Here is a 19,162-nt window from a genome sequence, read left to right as displayed (position 1 = left end):
TTAAATAAACCGTTTTTATTGTATTTTTTTAATTTATTGAGAAAAACACTAAGATGATCTTGCCCCGTAAATATTGCTACACGGGGCAAGTCCGTACTATCACGGTGGGGTAAGTGCATACTCTGTATGGGTAACTATAAAACTAAACAATATATTTAATGGAATAAAAAGCATTTTGTAGCAGGCTTGATAATAATTCTTTTCTTGCCCCGTAGCACTTGAAACAAGGTTCGAAAACATTTTTAAACTTTGTTTTAATATCACTGTATCCCCTTTCATATTTCAAAATAAAAGTACTTGTTTGTTTAAAAATGGATAACTATAAAATTAAACAATATAATTTAAAGGAGGGATTGATAATGATCGCACGAATTCTAATTAGAAATAATATTTTTCACGGCGCTACAGTTCGATCAGTTTCTACATTAATTAATTATAGCTATTGCAAGGAAAAGAAAGGTGGTGTGTTTTGTCCTGGACCCGCTAGAGGACTCATCAGTAAGGCTATCTAGCGGGCCTTGCCTTAGACACACGGTCAGAAGACTTTATGAGGAAAGTTATTAATATACTAATTGATGAGACATTTTTAGTGACTTGCGAGAAAGTTTTGACATTTTATCCATCTTTTGGGCGCGGTCGAAACTAATTTTCGACCATTTGCCATCATTGGGACGTCGTCGAAACCAAATTGTTCTCGGACTCTGTAAATTTCGCCTTGGTTATGATAAAGGAGGGATTGAATATAATTTAATGCAATAAGAAGCATTTTATAGCAGGCTTGTTAATCATTGATTTCTTGCCTCGTCGCACTTAAAACAAGGTCCGAAAGCATTTTTAACTCTCAGAGACGGAATTGCCGCATTTCCGGGGCAAGTGCGTCCTAGTTGAGGTTTTGCACAATATCCTATCAAAATGATAATTTCCAAGCAAAATTAGAATCCTACATAATACTAATTCATCAGTAATAACTGTGGCAAGAGTTTGATACCAAGAACGTTAAGTTTTTACATGCCAGACTGAAAATACCTCAGTTTAAAGTCCAACTTAGCAACAACTAGGGTGGAGACTCCACCTTATTAAAAATAATGAGGTTCTAGTTTGAAATGTTTAAACTTAAACGGTACGGTGCTTAGAACGTACGGTACGTAGAAAAATAGTTGATACAGTAAGATCTCGATTAACCGGCTTGATCGGGAGTCAAACAGCCAGGACAAATTAAGGCCCGATGGATAATTGAGACCCGGGGGACATAATTAAAATAATGTACATTATATTCCAAAATAAATTATTTATTGTTGAAAATTTATTTCCCTTCATAATATAATTATATTTAAACGCATATTTGTTTATAATCTGGGTCCTACTGTATTTTATACGACGAGAGTGGCGAAGTTTGGAATCTGAGAGTGGATTCGCAAAAAAGCGAATCTGCGAGCTCCTATTAAAACGGGGGAAAAGTTTCTTGCCGAGGTAAAAAGTGATCGCGAGAAATAGTGTCTTTGAGTTTGCTGTGCGGGATCCGTCGTCGCGTTTTCCGCGACGAGAAAAAAGAGAGAATGAGGAAAATACCGTTCCGGAGAAGTTTTTAGCAACGAAGTAAATTCTGCCATCAACTCCAACGGAGATAGCGTGTTTCTGCGCGGGAGCGCGCATATTTCGACGTTGCTCGTCGCGTTTTAATCACTTCCGCGGGAATAAAACTCGCGACACGCTGTTCCCGCGCAAAGACAACAGCCAGACAGAAGGGTTAACCGCGCGGAAGCGAAGAAAAATGGATTTACAGTCGCGAATTGTCGAGCTCGCGACACCGGAAACCGAGTTAGAGCACTTTTTACGGGGCTTTTCCATTTGCGGTTCCCGCGGCCGCGAACCCCCTGGGTCACTGCTCCGTTCGACCGAGTCCAAGGTAGCTGAATATCGATATATTTACCAGCACGACTCTCGGAAAAACCCTTTGGTCAATTTTCAATTATATTTCTTGCTGTATCTCTTCGAAAGTGTTGGAAATCGATTGTCGAGACTCTGCCGAGAAAAATGAGTACCCACACGACCCCTTTCTGACGTGGTCTAAATTACATGGACAATTTACCAGCACTTTTGTAATTAAACAAATTGTGCGGTGACGTAGATAAGTGTCAAAAGTAGGCCGTGTTTGGACTCATTCTTCTCGGGAGGTAGTCGCCAATGGATCTACAACGTCCCTATAATAATTTACCAACGTATAATCATCCTGTTCGAATAGCAAGTTAATTAATTCTGGAGTAGATAAACATTTTGTCGGGAATATTGTGTTCGAGGACACTCGGGCGTTGCTTTGAAGCCGTATAGGGCACGAATTGCGCAATATCCAGTGACTGGGCAAACAACGGTTAAACACTAACACTTCTAGCCGGCATAGCAGGACGAGTGTTTCCCCCAGCGAAACGCGGTTGGCCCGTCGAAGCGAATTGTCGACAATAGGGGGGAAAAACCAGCAACTTTCGCCCAAATAACTTTTTTCCGGGACGTCAGACGAAGAAGCAGTTCGAGATGAAAGTAAATGGAACACGGCAGCGCCGCCGGTTTCATATGAAACTTGCCGCGGAACTTCGCCGACCCGATGGAAAAATTTATTGTTTGGACGACGCGAGTCGTTCACGTGCGAGAGACCCAACCTCGTTGACACAATTAAGCGTCGCGTTGACAAACGAGTCGATAAGTTCGACCATAGTTAAACAATACGGCGGGGCGTGTACATTCGGCCGAGTCGAGTGTGGCTGATATTTTTCTATACTTTCACATACTTTATCACAATTTCATTTAATTCTCTCCTGTTTAGAAAATTCGAAGAGCGTGTGTTAATGTTTATTAATCGCTGGGTTGAAAATAATTTCGTCCTGTGGACTGCTTTTCATAATCGGTTGTCGCCGGAAAGAATCGTAAGGTATACTTTACTTTAATGGACTCAAAATTTGTGCCTGTCTCCATAAACTATGATGTGTATTTGGTATGTAATCCAGTAGATTTGTACGCGGGGCGGCTGCAGATCGAAGTTTCTTCGATTCTTATAAACTTGAGCAATCTGCAGAGTTTTTGACAGGTAAGGGCGCCGCCATATTGGTTTGTAGTTACCTTGTCCCCCCTCCCACCTAATCAACAACCAAATGCCACCTAGCGGCTCTGCTTGGTAAGCGGCGCGCGCCACTACAAACCAATATGGCGGCGCCCTTACCTATCAAGAAACTGGAAATATGCTCAACTTTATCCGACCATATCTCCTCAACTATTGATCCTAGAGGTTCGAAACTTCGATCTGCAGCTGCCCCGCGTACAAATCTACCGTAAATCATAATTTATAGGAGAAAGGCACAAATTTTGAGTCCGGTAAAGCAAAGAGCAGCCGAATTGTACATTTGAAATTCGCACACTTCGTCTCAATACATCTAATTCACTCCTTTTAGAAAATTCAACGGGAGTGTGTTAACAAAGGAGGGATTTTTATCGATCGTAAATTTTGTTTGAACAAACTTGGGATAGTGATATTTTTCGGCGCAACGATTCGATCAAATTCTACACTATTTAAATATAAGCTATGCTGTAGGGCATAAAACGTTTCGATTCGGATTTGAATCAGTCAAATGGCAGAGTGTGTTAATGTTTATTAACCGTTCGGTTGGAAACAATTTCGTCCTATGGACTACTTTTCATAATTGGTTGTCGCCGGAAAGAATCGTACATTCAAAATTCGCACACTTTATCTCAATTTCATTTGATTCTCTCATTTTAGTAAATTCGACGAGATTGTGTTAATGTTTATTTTGTCACCGGAAAGAATCGTACATTGGAAAAAATGATGGCAAGTATCGATCACACCGTCCTACATTTCGCTTCATCAAAAAGGGGATACGATGAACACTTCGAACCAACGCGTGGGAATGTAAATAGAGAGAAAAAATGAGTATCGATGATTGACCCACATTCTATTCCACCGAAAAAAAAGGATAGAGATCGAGTACTTTGCTATAGGTTGTATGTTAGGTGGCAAAAAGAAAGACAAAAAGCACAAAGTAATCGAGAATATTGATCATCGGCCCACGTTCTTCCACTAAATAGAGAACGCTATAAATATGCGAGCCATACGATCGGGCAACAAAAACTTGAAAAATAACAGAGAATATCACTGGTTCACCTTCCGAAAGTATGGCAGGAAGTTCGCGTTACTTACGAGTGACCTGGTACAAATTCAATTAGCCTGTAAGCTAGTTAGAAACTGTTCGAACGACAGCGTAGCATGCTGAGATGGAGACTGCTCCTAAAATAACGGCCCCGCTGTGTATTAAAATAATTTGATAAATACAAAAGCAATGGTAATCGAGTTGGTAAATCGCGGTCCAGATATTAGAGGCCTGAAACTTAGTTTTCATTTCATTCAGAGATATGATCGATTAAAATTTCATTTCAATGAGGTGGTTGCAACCTAACAAGAAACTAATTTGAACTAATTGTAAGTGAGACACGAAGCCATATTGTAACATAATCAGTAGACTGCGAATTTTATGCATTTATAACAAAAATTGGTACGTCCAATTTAAAGCAGTGGACATACATTAAAAAAATTCAAGAACATCAACGTATTGGTTTCAGTTCAATAAAATAATTAAAACAAGAAAGAAATTTTTATGTAACCTCTGTGTCTTGTAATCGATCACTAAGACTTATGAGCGGGAGTGTATACAGGGTGTCCCAGCTAACTAGACCACCTTGAATATCTTTGTTGTTTTTAAAGATACGTCAAATGTCTGAAGGACAATGTTGAATGGTAAAATGGGGCTCATAAGATACCAACAAAATTTTTTTTTTCATGTAACTTTTTTACGAGATTTCAAGGTCACCTTCATTTTTTCAATAGAATGAGGTATTTTTTAATACATCAATCGATGCAGCCGGACATTCGTTATAAAAAAGTACTAACCTATGTATGTCGAAAAGTTAGTAGTTCAGGAGATATTTCAATTTAAACAGCTCTAAAATACCATTACTGTCGTACTAACAATAAGACGTTAGCGTTTACTTACTTATGTAACGTCTTAGTACGACAGTAATGGTATTTTAGAGTTTCTTAAATTGAAATATCTTTTTGACATACATAGGCTAGTACCTTTTTATAACGAATGTCCAGCTGCATCGATTGAAGTATTAAAAAATACCTCATTCCATTAAAAAAGATGAAGGTGACCTTGAAATCTCATAAAAAAATTACATGAAAAAAAAAATTCTGTTGGCATCTTATGAGCCCCATTTTACCATTCAACTTTGTCCTTCAGACATTTGACGTATCTTTAAAAACAACAAAGCTATTCAAGGTGGTCAAGTTAGCTGGGACACCCTGTATCAGAGTTGGGCAAAATGTAATTTCAATTACAGTTACAATTACTTGCCAATTACTGTAATTTGGAATTGCAGAAATACAATTACAATTACATGTAATTGTAATTGGAATTGCAATTACTTGACGAATCACTGTAATTGTAATTGTGGTCCGCAATTACAATTACTGGTTGAGCGAAAGTAATTGCAATTCCAATTCCAATTACATGTAATTGTAACTGTAATTGTTAGTAGCAGTTACAAGACTTACAAGTAATTGTAGCTGGTAGCTGCAATTCCTTTCCAAACTCCAAACAGACGACGCTCGCGCGTCGCGTGTGAATGTTCACGTAACTGCTACTAACAATTACAGTTACAATTACATGTCATTGGAATTGGAATTGCAGAAATACAATTACAATTACATGTAATTGTAATTGTAATTGCAATTACTTTCGCTGAACCAGTAATTGTAATTGTGGTCCGCAATTACAATTACTGGTTGAGCGAAAGTAATTGCAATTACAATTACAGTTACATGTAATTGTAATTGAAGATGTAATTAATTACTCATGTAATTAATTCCTGCCCAACTCTGCCCTGTATACTGATCACTAAGCTTATGAGCGGTATGTGCAAAAATGTGACGAATCCGGTTGTCACGGTGTTCGTAAAAATATGAACAAGCAGTTCGGTGCGAGTTTCATGTCGACAACGTAGCGATTCGATTGGTCGAAACGAAAAAGCGACACGATAGATCGGAAAGGAGCGCACACGGGTGATCGGGGACGGTAAAAACGTATGTCGGAGCCAATAGGGACGAAAAAGCTTTGCTCTTAAACAGGAATCGACCCAGAACCCACGAGCGTTTCAGGGTTCTCAGGGTCCCTCGGCCCGGAACTGCTGAACTCGGTGAAATTCGGCCGGTCGGTTTTGCGGCTTCCCCGCGGATCCTGCCGGACAATTTTTACAGGACGACGGCCGATGTCAGCTCCCGGCGGGATAACAGCGACGCCGGACGCAAAACCCTCGGTAAATTGGCAACCACCTACGTATCTACATACATTATGTGCACCGTTCAAAAATCGAGCGCACCTATTGACTTTGGACAGTGTCTGCCGGCGAAATCCTCGAATCCGGGACGCCGAACGACCTCCAATGAAAATACCAAATTTCCCTCTGACCGCACCTAATTTTTCCACTCTTTTTTTTCCGGTCGATTTTCTCCGGCTTCTATTGCGCTTCGTTCGATAAGATTGCGGCGCTTCTTCGCAAAATACCACTGTGAATCCGTTTTGATTCGTGCGAACTTTCGACGGAGTGCTCTAAAAAAAATTAAACCGACTTCGAAATAATGCACGGAAAAGTATGAAATAATTTCCATTTAATTTATGTGAATACACACGAACTTAAATACAACACAATCTTTCCGGAGGCGGCGGAAAATTGAAAATTTTTCCAAATGACAGATGTTGCCGATTATGATTTCATTGGAATATGGTGAACTTGGAAATCAGTAGGTGGGAAGAGAAGATACATTAATATGCGAAAGCATGTAGAAGAATTTAAGGATTCTCGAGTTTTCCAATGTCGAAAATTTTCAATTTTGCGCCGCCTTTGGAAAGATTGTATTGTATTTAAGTTCGTGTGTATTCACACAAATTAAATGGGAATTATTTCATACGAGTTAGTGCGTTTTTTCGAAGTCGGTTTAATTTTGTTTTATAACATTTTTTTATTTCACACTTTTTAGTGGAACGAGCAGAATTTGTAGAACACCGTAGAATGGTTTTTAGGTCTTATTGGTTATTTGCAATAAAAACCGCAAACAATGAAAAAATAAAAAATTTGTTTTCAAGGGACCAATCGGGAGACCCTACAAAATACAGAAAGTTTCGTTCCGATTGGTCCATCCATCTCGGCGTAAGCGGTGAACATACATAGAAAAAAACGAAAGAAAGGGGGAAAAAGGCACATACAGATCGAATCGAGTAACCTCTTTCTTTTTCGAAGTCGGTTAAAAATCAAGACCGCGAGTTTTATGAATGCATGACAAAAATTAGTAGGACAAATATAAAACAATGGAGACATTCGAAGAATTCGAAGAAAATTATATTTCGCTTCAGTTTGTTGCAGTGAGGTAGACAATTTTTATTTTGCACAAAGACCCGCAGTCTATTAATATAGTGTTATTTCTAGACTGCAGATTTGATGCATTCAAAGCAAAATTGTGTAGACAAAATTTTAAATTGTAGGAAAATGTAAAAAAATTTGAAGATGTCGACATATTATATTTCTCATCTATTAAAATTCTTAACGGAAGAAACAATATTTTATTTGGTTTCTATTTCTTGCAATCAGTGCGGGCAATTTTTATTTTGCATAAATATCCGCAGTCTTGTTATTTCCTCTGAATTTAATTATTTCCCCCGCAATAAGATTGTCTGTAATTTTTGTGGATTGACTATCGGTTCGTTTTGCTTGAAGCTTCAGAGAGAAAAAATCTCAAAACATTGAACTGATGATTATTTTGATAAAAACGCCGATATATCGGTGATGGAGGCTTTAATTAACGAACCAGGATACATATTCGTGGTACATGTACCATGTGATCAGCGCGTGTACTGAGTTGACTCGGTTAAATCGATCGATTTTGCAGTTGTGTCGTGGAAGAATGGCGAACAATGATTCAGAAGATGTCGATCTCGCAAATATAGGGATGATGCAGAGCGCAGACCACGTCGTCGAGAGAACCTTCTTTCCTTATTACGCCACAGTTCTGGGATCCGCCTAAATTGTCTGGTTCGTTCGGCCACAACGTCGACCACGTGTCGAAACCGGCTTTCTCGAGCGACTCGCCGGTTAGGGTGATCCAATCGCCTTCCTCGAATAGATCGTGAATGCCTATCCACGCCTCGACCATGTTCGCTTGCTGAAGAAGATCCACCAGGACCTTCTCCTCGGCCACGGAGTTTATGATCGCCAAGTGACCTAATGAACAGCGGCCGTCAAAACTCATCGACTCACAGTGGTAAAATGTCTAATTCTAGCTGGACAAAAATAATGTCTCTCAATTAGTAGAAACATATTTAATTGAGAAAATATATTATTAGACATACTGAACCAAATAATTGTAACAATTATATCTCATTATTTCCATTTTTCATCCATTAACGATTAGTTGAATGTTCCGGAACTGCGGTGAATTTTTGTGTTGTGCATTGAAAATGGAAAGTAAGTACATATTAAACTAATTTATATTTTCTCGTTTTAGTTTGAAACTAAAAGGAGGAAGTAAATAAAATGAACCATAATCAAAAGCGTTTTTTTTTTTATGAATGAGTTAATAATGTAAGGTTATACTTTGACTCAAGCATAATCAAGCTGCAATATTTTTGTATATTTTATCTATATGAATTACTTAACAATGTCGAAGAAAAATTAGCTGCTACAACCTGCTACTTATTGAGAAATACGATCCGATTAGATGGCTTAATTATAGTTTGTAATACGAATGTTATATGTAATTAAGTTAGTGTAATTATAATTTTTAAAAAGAGTAATCATATTAAAGTCATTTTCTTATATTCACAGACTTTACCTTCTATAAGTCAGAAATATAAAAATATAAGAAAAATATCCGTTTGTTATAATTTTTATGTTCAATTCCTTTACAACAAAAAAATAAATATCATAATAGTAATTATCAAGTATCAAGAGGATATAAATTATTCAAAAATAATTTTGTCCACCAAAAATTGAAACATTTACCACTGTGCGACTGTTTCGGTAATTGTGTACGATAATTATGCTTTTCATATGAAAACTTTCGAATGAAGTGTGATGGTAAAACACTGTCTACAAAATGGAAAGGAGTGAAACTAAAAGATCGAGTTCGATCAAAGAGTAATTCAAGAAAAAAATTGATACATACAGTCACTCGAATTAATATTCGGACGCTCTAAAAAAGACGATAACTTTTTTAATATTGTACTATACGATTTGAACTTTTTTTGGGAAGCTAGAGCAATTAGTTTACTACAGGATGTGAAAAGAAATTTTTTCAAAAGTTGCAATTCATCGGAATTGCAGAAAAAATACTAAAAATTGTATTTTACAACTTTTTTATGTGGGCCTATATTGAAAATTTAAATAATGCAATTTGTAGATCTGTGTGAATTAAACATATTCTGAAAATTTCGTCAAAATCGGTCGACGTTGCAATGAGCTACAAATGTTCAAAGATGGTAAAAATTGCAGATTTTCACGATTTTCGGCCTATATCAAAGAATTCTTACATCTCTCAATGCCTGTCGTCTTTTGCATCAACCGATTTCGATGAAACTTTCACAGTGCATATAATTGACGCAGACCTACAAAACGTACTTTTTAAATTTTCAATATAGGCCCACATAAAAAGGTTGTAAAATGCAACTTTTAGTATTTTTTCTACAATTCCGATCAACTGATATTTTTGAAAAAAAATTTTTCACATCCTGTAAGTAAACTAATTGCTCTAGCTACCCAAAAAAGTTCAAATCGTATAGTACAATATTTAAAGAGTTGTCGTCTTTTTTAGAGCGTCCGAATATTAATTCGAGTAACTGTACAAATCGCGTGCAGGATGTGCAGTTTAAAAGCCAACATTTAAACGTCTCGCATATCCTGTCTTTTTTAAGTACAATTAATAATGATTTGCCTATGAAAATATTCAAATACAGTGTGAAGGTAAAACACTGTCTACAAAATGGAAAGAAGTGAAACTAAAAGATGGTGTTCGATCAAGGACTAATTCAAGAAAAGAATTGATACATACGAATCATGCAGGATATATGTGTAGTTTAAAGGACAACATTTAAACGTCTCATATATCCTGTCCTTTTTAAGTACAATTAATAATGATTTTCCTATGAAAATATTCAAATACAGTGTGAAGGTAAAACACTGTCTACAAAATGGAAAGAAGTGAAACTAAAAGATGGTGTTCGATCAAGGACTAATTCAAGAAAAGAATTGATACATACGAATCATGCAGGATATATGTGTAGTTTAAAGGACAACATTTAAACGTCTCATATATCCTGTCCTTTTTAAGTACAATTAATAATGATTTTCCTATGAAAATATTCAAATACAGTGTGAAGGTAAAACACTGTCTACAAAATGGAAAGAAGTGAAACTAAAAGATGGTGTTCGATCAAGGACTAATTCAAGAAAAGAATTGATACATACAAATCATACAGGATATATGTGTAGTTTAAAGGACAACATTTAAACGTCTCGCATATCCTGTCCTTTTTAAGTACAATTAATAATGATTTGCCTATGAAAATATTCAAATACAGTGTGAAGGTAAAACACTGTCTACAAAATGGAAAGAAGTGAAACTAAAAGATGGAGTTCGATCAAGGACTAATTCAAGAAAAGAATTGATACATACAAATCATGCAGGATATATGTGTAGTTTAAAGGACAACATTTAAACGTCTCATATATCCTGTCCTTTTTAAGTACAATTAATAATGATTTTCCTATGAAAATATTCAAATACAGTGTGAAGGTAAAACACTGTCTACAAAATGGAAAGAAGTGAAACTAAAAGATGGAGTTCGATCAAGGACTAATTCAAGAAAAGAATTGATACATACGAATCATGCAGGATATATGTGTAGTTTAAAGGACAACATTTAAACGTCTCATATATCCTGTCCTTTTTAAGTACAATTAATAATGATTTTCCTATGAAAATATTCAAATACAGTGTGAAGGTAAAACACTGTCTACAAAATGGAAAGAAGTGAAACTAAAAGATGGAGTTCGATCAAGGACTAATTCAAGAAAAGAATTGATACATACAAATCATGCAGGATGCACAGTTTAAAAGCCAACATTTAAACGTCCCACATATCCTGTCCTTTTTAAGTACAATTAATAATGATTTTCCTATGAAAATATTCAAATACAGTGTGAAGGTAAAACACTGTCTACAAAATGGAAAGAAGTGAAACTAAAAGATGGAGTTCGATCAAGGACTAATTCAAGAAAAGAATTGATACATACAAATCATGCAGGATGCACAGTTTAAAAGCCAACATTTAAACGTCCCACATATCCTGTCCTTTTTAAGTACAATTAATAATGATTTTCCTATGAAGATATTCAAATACAGTGTGAAGGTAAAACACTGTCTACAAAATGGAAAGAAGTGAAACTAAAAGATCGAGTTCGATCAAAGAGTAACTCAAGAAAAGAATTGATACATACAAATCATGCAGGATGCGCAGTTTAAAAGCCAACATTTAAACGACCCACATATCCCCTCCATTTTAAACACAATTAATAATGTTTTTCATATGGAATCATTGAGATAAGGAATCGTTCTGATGTAGTGTTCAGATTCGAAGACTAGAAGATGCTAGTCTCTTATTCGGAATTGTTGAGGACGGTTTTCAAGGAGACAGTTGTTGGAAGTATGCTGTGAGTTAGATTGTAGAATCACCTCCATCCCTGATACAAGCCTCGCGAGCCGTGTTCCATACGATCTTCCTCGTGTACAGCTTATGTGCGCCTATACCGCGAGTGACTACATAACCCTCTTTCACCTTCGAGACGAAGTTGTCGTTCTGTCGGCCATTTATGTAAAACATCTGCGTCTCACCGTCGTAAGTGTTCTGACATCTCGCCGGTTCGTATGTCTGTGCGCCTGCAAACAGGAGTCCTTTGAAATGTTTGTGCTACGATCCTAAACGCGAACATGACAGTGGACGAGCGCCTCTCGAAGTTTCAGGATTCAGTGATGTATACAAAACGTTAGAAAAGTCTGCATTGTTCCGGAAATTGAGGATACGAAAGCTACAATCAAAGCTCACCAAGTTTGTCTTAAAAATCTCGAGCCTCATCGACAACCCTAGAACCAGAGATTCGCTAAAGATCAATCTACGGATCCTGGAAGGATCTGCAGAGACTCCAGGATTTTCTAGAGAGTCAAAGGATCTTCGGTTCCCTTTTAGAAATTCCAAGAGACCTTCAAAGGCCTTTTAATGACCCTGAAGAGTCTCTAGGTACGATCGTAGAGCCTGTAGGAGCTTTAGCTGTCTTTAGAGGCTACAGAATTTTAACGAGTCCTTGGAGACCTTGTCCGAGCCTAGCGACTCGACGGAGACCGAGGATTCTCAGCTTCTCAATTCTTCGCTTTGATATTTCCGCGCATGAGCATGTCTCGATTGCGCACAGTTCTTCATAGAGTGGACTGGTGTCTGTGAAAAGTTTCTCAGAAAAGTAATCATTTTAGTAAATTACTTCTCGATTGTTTCACAGACTCGGATTGCTGTCATTAGACTGTGAATTTTACACAGTTGCGATGAAACTGTGTGATATTCGCAACTACAGAAGAATCCAACAAAAATTGAGCAATATGTAATTTTACCGATAAGTGATCCTCGAGTCTCTAAAACGATTAAAAGCGGTAATTGTACCAGCATTTCCGTGGTTGTAAGATTCATATATGCAAGCAAATGAAGCCGGATGAAGGAAAGATTGTGTATTGCATGTTTAATCATTTTTCTAAAGAACATTTCTGTGGTTGTAGGATTCCTTTACACGGAATTACATTACTACAATGTAATTATATTATATTACTCTTTCGATAATTGTCTTGGAAACCCGTCTTGGAATTGAAAAAAGATTAAATACATCGATATTCGCGTCTCCGAAAGAATGCAGACAGATCCCAATTTACAGTAAACAATTCCTCGGACGCGTGCAACTTGATGCACTGTTCGGCGATTAGCGTACTCACTTGACAACTGAAATAGTTCGCCGGCGATAGCGAGGAAAATTAGCAAGCTCTTGTACATCTCAGCCACAACATTTACGAGCAACCTACCGGGAAGAAAACAGAAAAAAACAAAAATGATGTGATCAGTTCGAAAGTAAGTAGAGTACTTATCGACTTATCGGCGTCCTCGAGGGTCGAGTTCATTCACTTGGATCGTGTTCGAGGTTCAACTACACGGAAAAGAAGAACCTGACGACCTTCGGATGCTCGTAATTAGATTCGCCGGCGCATCTCGTGCCGGCAACGCGTTCGAACCACATTTAAAATCCTCTTTAAAAAATCCTCTTATTCGACAATCGCGTAGTCTTCGAGATAATACATCACCGACACCGTCCGGTTCCGGAATCGCGAACGCATAAATTAATCATCACACAAAGTTACTCTCGGTCGGCCTTCAATCTGCTGAACAACATTCGCGACGAGACTACGTTATACTCAAATATAATAGTATACTGCGAACGTCTTTGATCCTTCCATTATTCCGTTTTTCAATAATCATTGGTAACTAGATTGCGGATTTTTATGCAAAATAGAAATTCATTGCTTTTTAAACCCTTTGGACTCGAAGCAATTTTAATTCCAAAATCAGAACATTTCTTCCAAGCCAGATCATGTTTATTGTACGTAATCTTTTTCGAACCTGAACGTGATTTCTCATACAACAGCTGAGCTTCTCACAATTCATAGAATACAGACGAATTGAATGATATTAACCCTTTGCACTCGGAGCTATTTTAGCTGCAAAATTAAACTTTCTTTCCGATCTAGAATATTTCCATTCCTTGTGATTTTTAACATTTTGTAGATATGAATTGGTATAGTACCTCATGCACAATAATTAAATGTTTAATAATTGATTGGATACCGATATATTTAATAGTGTAAACAATATTTTGAATAATGGTACAGCAATGTTTAGTGGTGCCTCAGAGGGGACAACCGAGTGCAAAGGGTTAAAACTGTTTTGAATAATGGTACGACAATTTCTACAGGCGCCTCGGAGTCACCGTTCAGCTAAATCATTTTAATATGTTAGAATGTGTATTTCATCTACTCATTTTTATAGTAAATGCATCGAATCAGCAGTCTATTCGATCGCTCGAGACTACATTGCGTTTTATACCGCGTACACAAGTCTACAGAAGTCAGAGGCCAACGTAAACGACTCGAATCTTCTCTGCACTGACCCCTTACCGATTAAAATTGGAAATCCCAGAGATTACGTATTTTTAGTTGAACTCAAGACTGCTTTCCGTTTGATACAAAAAGTCTCCAATTTTTTTCCTCATTGATCATCGATAGACGTGCGGATCTTTACGCGAAATAAAATTGTTCTAGCTGAATTGCAACAAATCGAAGTGACATATAAATTTATTTTCATTCTTGATACGTTTAATAGGCTGAAGATAATGTAACAATATTATTAAATTTCTCCAATGTTTTTACTGTTTTCAATTACCAGTCCAGTCGTTGACAATGAAAATTGAAATAGACAGAAATTCTAGAGTGAAATTCGGTTCCGAAAAACAAAAGATTTCTATTTCGCTGGAGTTCGTTGGAATTCCGCCAAAATGGAAATTTCACATAAAGATACGCTATCGCGCACTTCATTCCGAAAACTATCCACAGAACCATATTCTACGATGCACTCTCAATCCTTGAGAACGCTGTAAAAGATCACTGTTGAACGCGGTCCCGCGAACGCTTCGGTCGAACCTCGATCGCCGATTGATACCAGAAGAGAAAAAGGGAAGGCCACCGTGTGCGTCGACTCACCGTGCATAATTCTAGCAATCGTACTGCCGCGAGTTCTTGCCGAGCGATTATGCGAATGCGTTGACGGAGAAGCACTGGCGTAGATCGATGCTAGCACCGTGATCCGTGACGATCGACTGACTCGCGTCGCTCGCACGCAGCGCACACGTCTCGATCGTGGATCGCATCGCGTGTGCAACGCCCTCTTTTCATCTTAATACCGATTGCCAATGCCCTTGCATCGCTGTCCTCCTCGGTTCCCGGTTTGTTGCTTCTTCCAGAGAATCCGCGGGGCTACCCGGCCAAACTGGAAATCCAGCATTCCGCAACGACGGCATAGCTCGTTCGCCGACGACCGGCGACCTTGGAGCCGATGATTCCACCGGCCATCGCCAGTTGTCATCCGTAGATCGGTACACGGACGATCACGTGTGCTATCGAGACGTAATTCAAATCGCCTTTACTTCTCGGCCAGGTGGGAACCACCGTTTTTTACGCGAAGCGAGCCAGGTTCGAACATCGTCGCTTCTAGGTTACGCGGACTCCGTGATCGCCGCGATCCCAGCGATCCTTCGATCGCCGGTCTTCCCCGGATTACAGATTTCGCACTTGGTATCAATTCTGTTTCGACTGAAGGTTCTGCTTTTACGACGAGTTTCTATAAATGACAATTTTAGTCAGATTTAATTGTTTTAATTTACTAATTTAATTTTAATTTTCTAATTTAATTTTGACTTTCTAATTTAATTTCAGTTTTCTAATTTAATTTCAATTTTCTAATTTAATTTCAATTTTCTTATTTAATTTTAACTTTCTTATGTAATTTTCTTATTTAATTTTAATTTTTTAGTTTAATTTTAATTTTCTAATTTAATTTTAATTTTCTAATTTAATTTTGACTTTCTAATTTAATTTCAGTTTTCTAATTTAATTTCAATTTTCTAATTTAATTTTAATTTTCTTATTTAATTTTAACTTTCTTATGTAATTTTCTTATTTAATTTTAATTTTTTAGTTTAATTTTAATTTTCTAATTTAATTTTAATTTTCTAATTTAATTTTAGCAAATTTAGTCAGTTGCTATTTCAATTGAATACTCTCCCTTTCTCTGTGAAGTCTAATTTACAATTTTGTAAATTATCCATTCCTCGGACTAGCGTCATGCTGCACCCCTTATTCGACTCAGATCTGTTGCTACTTCAATTGAAGCTCAACCTTTCTCTATGAAATCTAATTGACAGTGTTGTAAATTTCGTATTCTTCGGATTAGCAAAAGCATCACTCCCCGGATTACTGCTACTTGGGCTTTTCCCAGAGATTATGATTACTGAAAATTCCATTGACTTCAATCGGTGCAGATTAGAGTCGTTCAAAGCGGGAGCTCGTGGTTTCTCTGTCAAGATTAATCATGTTTCCCCATACTCTTATCAATGACTTATCGTGAACTTGTTGCACAGTAAAAGGTTTTCACGCGATAGCGAATCATAATACATATAGTCATAACAGGAAAAGGCGATACTTTCCTCGTCGCTATAATCAGTTATGACGATATCGCGCCACCAAAACAATATTACGGTTTCTACGTCGTTAAATCAAGTAAAAAAATAAAGCTGGACTGTAGAATCTTATGCAAAATACTTGGTAGCGACACGTGTCTCTTTCTTTAATCGTTTCAATGAAATTAACGTAACAGTATTCGGCAATTACCATCATCACAGGAACAGACATGTAATATTTGAGTGACGTATAAGAAACATAACATCCTACCATTATCACCGAGACAAACGTGCACCATGCTATATCTTCGTTAGAGTATGATTAGTCGAATGTCAAGATCTTCCCGAGAAGAATGAGTCCAAACACGACGTCCATCGGACCAGTTTAACCCTAGTACAGAAATACCTCGCTCGATACACCTGTTACCAAACGTGGTTCGAATGGGATGTTGTGGGTACTCATTCTAATCGTAAGAATCTCCCCAATTCAACAACGATACTTTCGCATGGATACGACAAACCCTGCAGGAACGCAATTTTGACAGAGACAGAAAACGTGTTCCAATCTCGTATAATAATGTAAACAGTAACAGAATCATCCTGAAAATGTTCACCAGAAACTAGGAAAGCTAAACATTAGGCATATTGCTCAAGGATTCTAGATGTTTTTACTCTTTTCGTAGGAGATGCATAACGTCATTAATGCGTTGGCGGTTAAAAACGTCATAAATAAATACATAAATAGTCGTACGGAGGAAGTGATGAACAAAGAGTAGAATGACACAATCCATATATATTTATTGACAAACAACATGACTCAGATGGCCGACGGGACTAACGAAATTTTTTGATGGCACACGGTTCAGTTTAACAGAGGTTGAATTCGCATATGTAGGGGTGCACGTGCTCGCATGGGACGTCGTCCATTCCTTCCTCCTTGATGAGGAGCGCGCAATTCTCCCGACCGCCGTAATTGTCCGGTTGGTTCGGCCTCGGACTCTTCGACCAATGCTCATAGCCGATAGAATCGAGCGGCTCCCCGTTTAAAGTCACCCAAGTCCCCTCTTGGAAATGATCGTGGGCACCTACCCAGACATGCTGTACGCCCTCCGATCTCATCCAATTCAGAAGGGTGGTCTCCTCCAACGCCGAGTTCAATATGACTAAACTAGCTGCGAAACAGTTGACCTTCATTACACTCCCTTCTGCGAACCTGCCTGACATTCTCGCTACTTAACCAGAACGATTTTTTCAGAAAATAAATTCTTTTGCACATGCCAGAACAGAATAATCAATTTCTTCGGTTTGAAAATAGAAAACCAGAATACCCACTTAACACCTTTCTGCGCAACGTCAGATTCGACATTGACCTTTCCACCAAATTTCGACAATTACCTCCTTCTTCCATGCAAGACTTTCGAGCCTTGTTCCAATCGACCTTGCGCTTATGCAACTTGTGTACTCCGATGCCCGGTCGAACAGTGTAATCGTCCCTTTCCAAATAGGTTACGCAGTTCTTCATCCCTTTGGTGATTGTCTGCGGCGCGCCGCTAATAAAAAACACCTGTTGCGCGGCTTGATAATTGTAATTGCCGTTCATATTGACTACCGGCGACACACCTGGAGAGACAAACGTATCCTAGTGAGAAACCAGAGTCATTCTTCGGAGAACGTTTGGAGCGACGCGTTATTTTCCGAATATTTTCTCAGCGAAAACGAAGTTTGTCGGTGCGAACGACGAGGCTGCGTACTCCGAACCAAAAATCTGTGGTTGTCAGGAAGAACGTCGCGTGTCACATACTTTTACTTTCGAGACATTGCCGTTTATAGTTGTGATCACTAATGCTTCCCCATAGGACATCGGTTAAATTGCATTATTTTTTCAGCCTTTTGAATTCACTCCCATGGCTTCTTTCTGGTAAATACGTAAATCCTATACTATAAACCTTAATTAACGCATAAACCAAAATTTTTTGAAATTGTAACATGCGGCGTTTTTCCTGGCATACACAGAAATGATAATCACCTTGATTGAAAGCTCTAGGCGTCCTGAACACTGATTCGAGCGTTCCGTCGCTGATGACGGTGTCCCCGTTCACCAGCACGCTTAAAACGCAAAGCGCTCCGAAAGCGAGCAACGTCGACAGGTAGTTGCACATTACTGTGGCGGTGATACGACTGTGTCCTCGACAGGGAATATCGGATCAAGTGGCAACGGGTTGCGAAATCATAAGAAGAAGGTCTGATACTCGTCGGATGCTGTCTGATGCTCGCTGGTGAATATTCCTCGACGGATGCAACGGCCGCGATACACAAGGCACAACTGAACCGAGCCGATGAAGCGAACACGCGGCTCCTCTCTTTCTATCGGTGTCCTTTCCTACGTATACCCGCCAATATCCTTCTCCCCTTCTTCGCTTGTTCCTTCGACGCCGATCGCAACGTTTTCTCCTATCGTAACTACCAGAGACCCCGGATAAACTGGAATTCCCGACAGGCTCGTCTCACAGCCTACGAATCTAAGGTCGCGACCAATGTTTTCGAAGATTAAATTCGCTTGACGGACAAAAGACGCGCGCGTGTGCAAATCGGAGGTTGTCGGAGCGCGTCGATAGCAGTGGACAAAATTTAATGAGTCACAACGCACTGCTGCGATTGCACTGTCTTTCACGCGAGAACTGCACGAAGAACGAACATGGTTGAGGTTTAGGGAAATATTAAAGAAATG

The 19,162-nt window shown here is 38.4% G+C and overlaps 2 protein-coding genes across 7 annotated transcripts in view; both read right to left on the bottom strand.

Moving 5' to 3' along the window:
* Nucleotides 1-19,162, bottom strand: part of Btk29a (tyrosine-protein kinase Btk29A) — a 259,480-nt gene that overhangs the window by 122,553 nt on the left and 117,765 nt on the right. The window lies entirely within an intron of this gene.
* Nucleotides 7,437-18,608, bottom strand: LOC143207794 (uncharacterized). Its single transcript, XM_076421572.1, has 9 exons — nt 18,461-18,608; nt 17,830-18,054; nt 17,307-17,606; nt 16,935-17,054; nt 16,646-16,740; nt 15,081-15,232; nt 13,145-13,227; nt 11,846-12,049; nt 7,437-8,337 (listed from the first exon to the last, which is right to left on the bottom strand). The coding sequence occupies exons 1-9, from the start codon at nt 18,591-18,593 to the stop codon at nt 8,036-8,038; spliced, it is 1,614 nt and encodes a 537-aa protein (XP_076277687.1). The 5' UTR covers nt 18,594-18,608; the 3' UTR covers nt 7,437-8,035.

The sequence above is a fragment of the Lasioglossum baleicum genome, chromosome 4 (genome assembly GCF_051020765.1).
Source record: "Lasioglossum baleicum chromosome 4, iyLasBale1, whole genome shotgun sequence".
Lineage (NCBI taxonomy): Eukaryota > Metazoa > Arthropoda > Insecta > Hymenoptera > Halictidae > Lasioglossum > Lasioglossum baleicum.
This window is presented reverse-complemented; position numbering and strand designations above follow the sequence as displayed.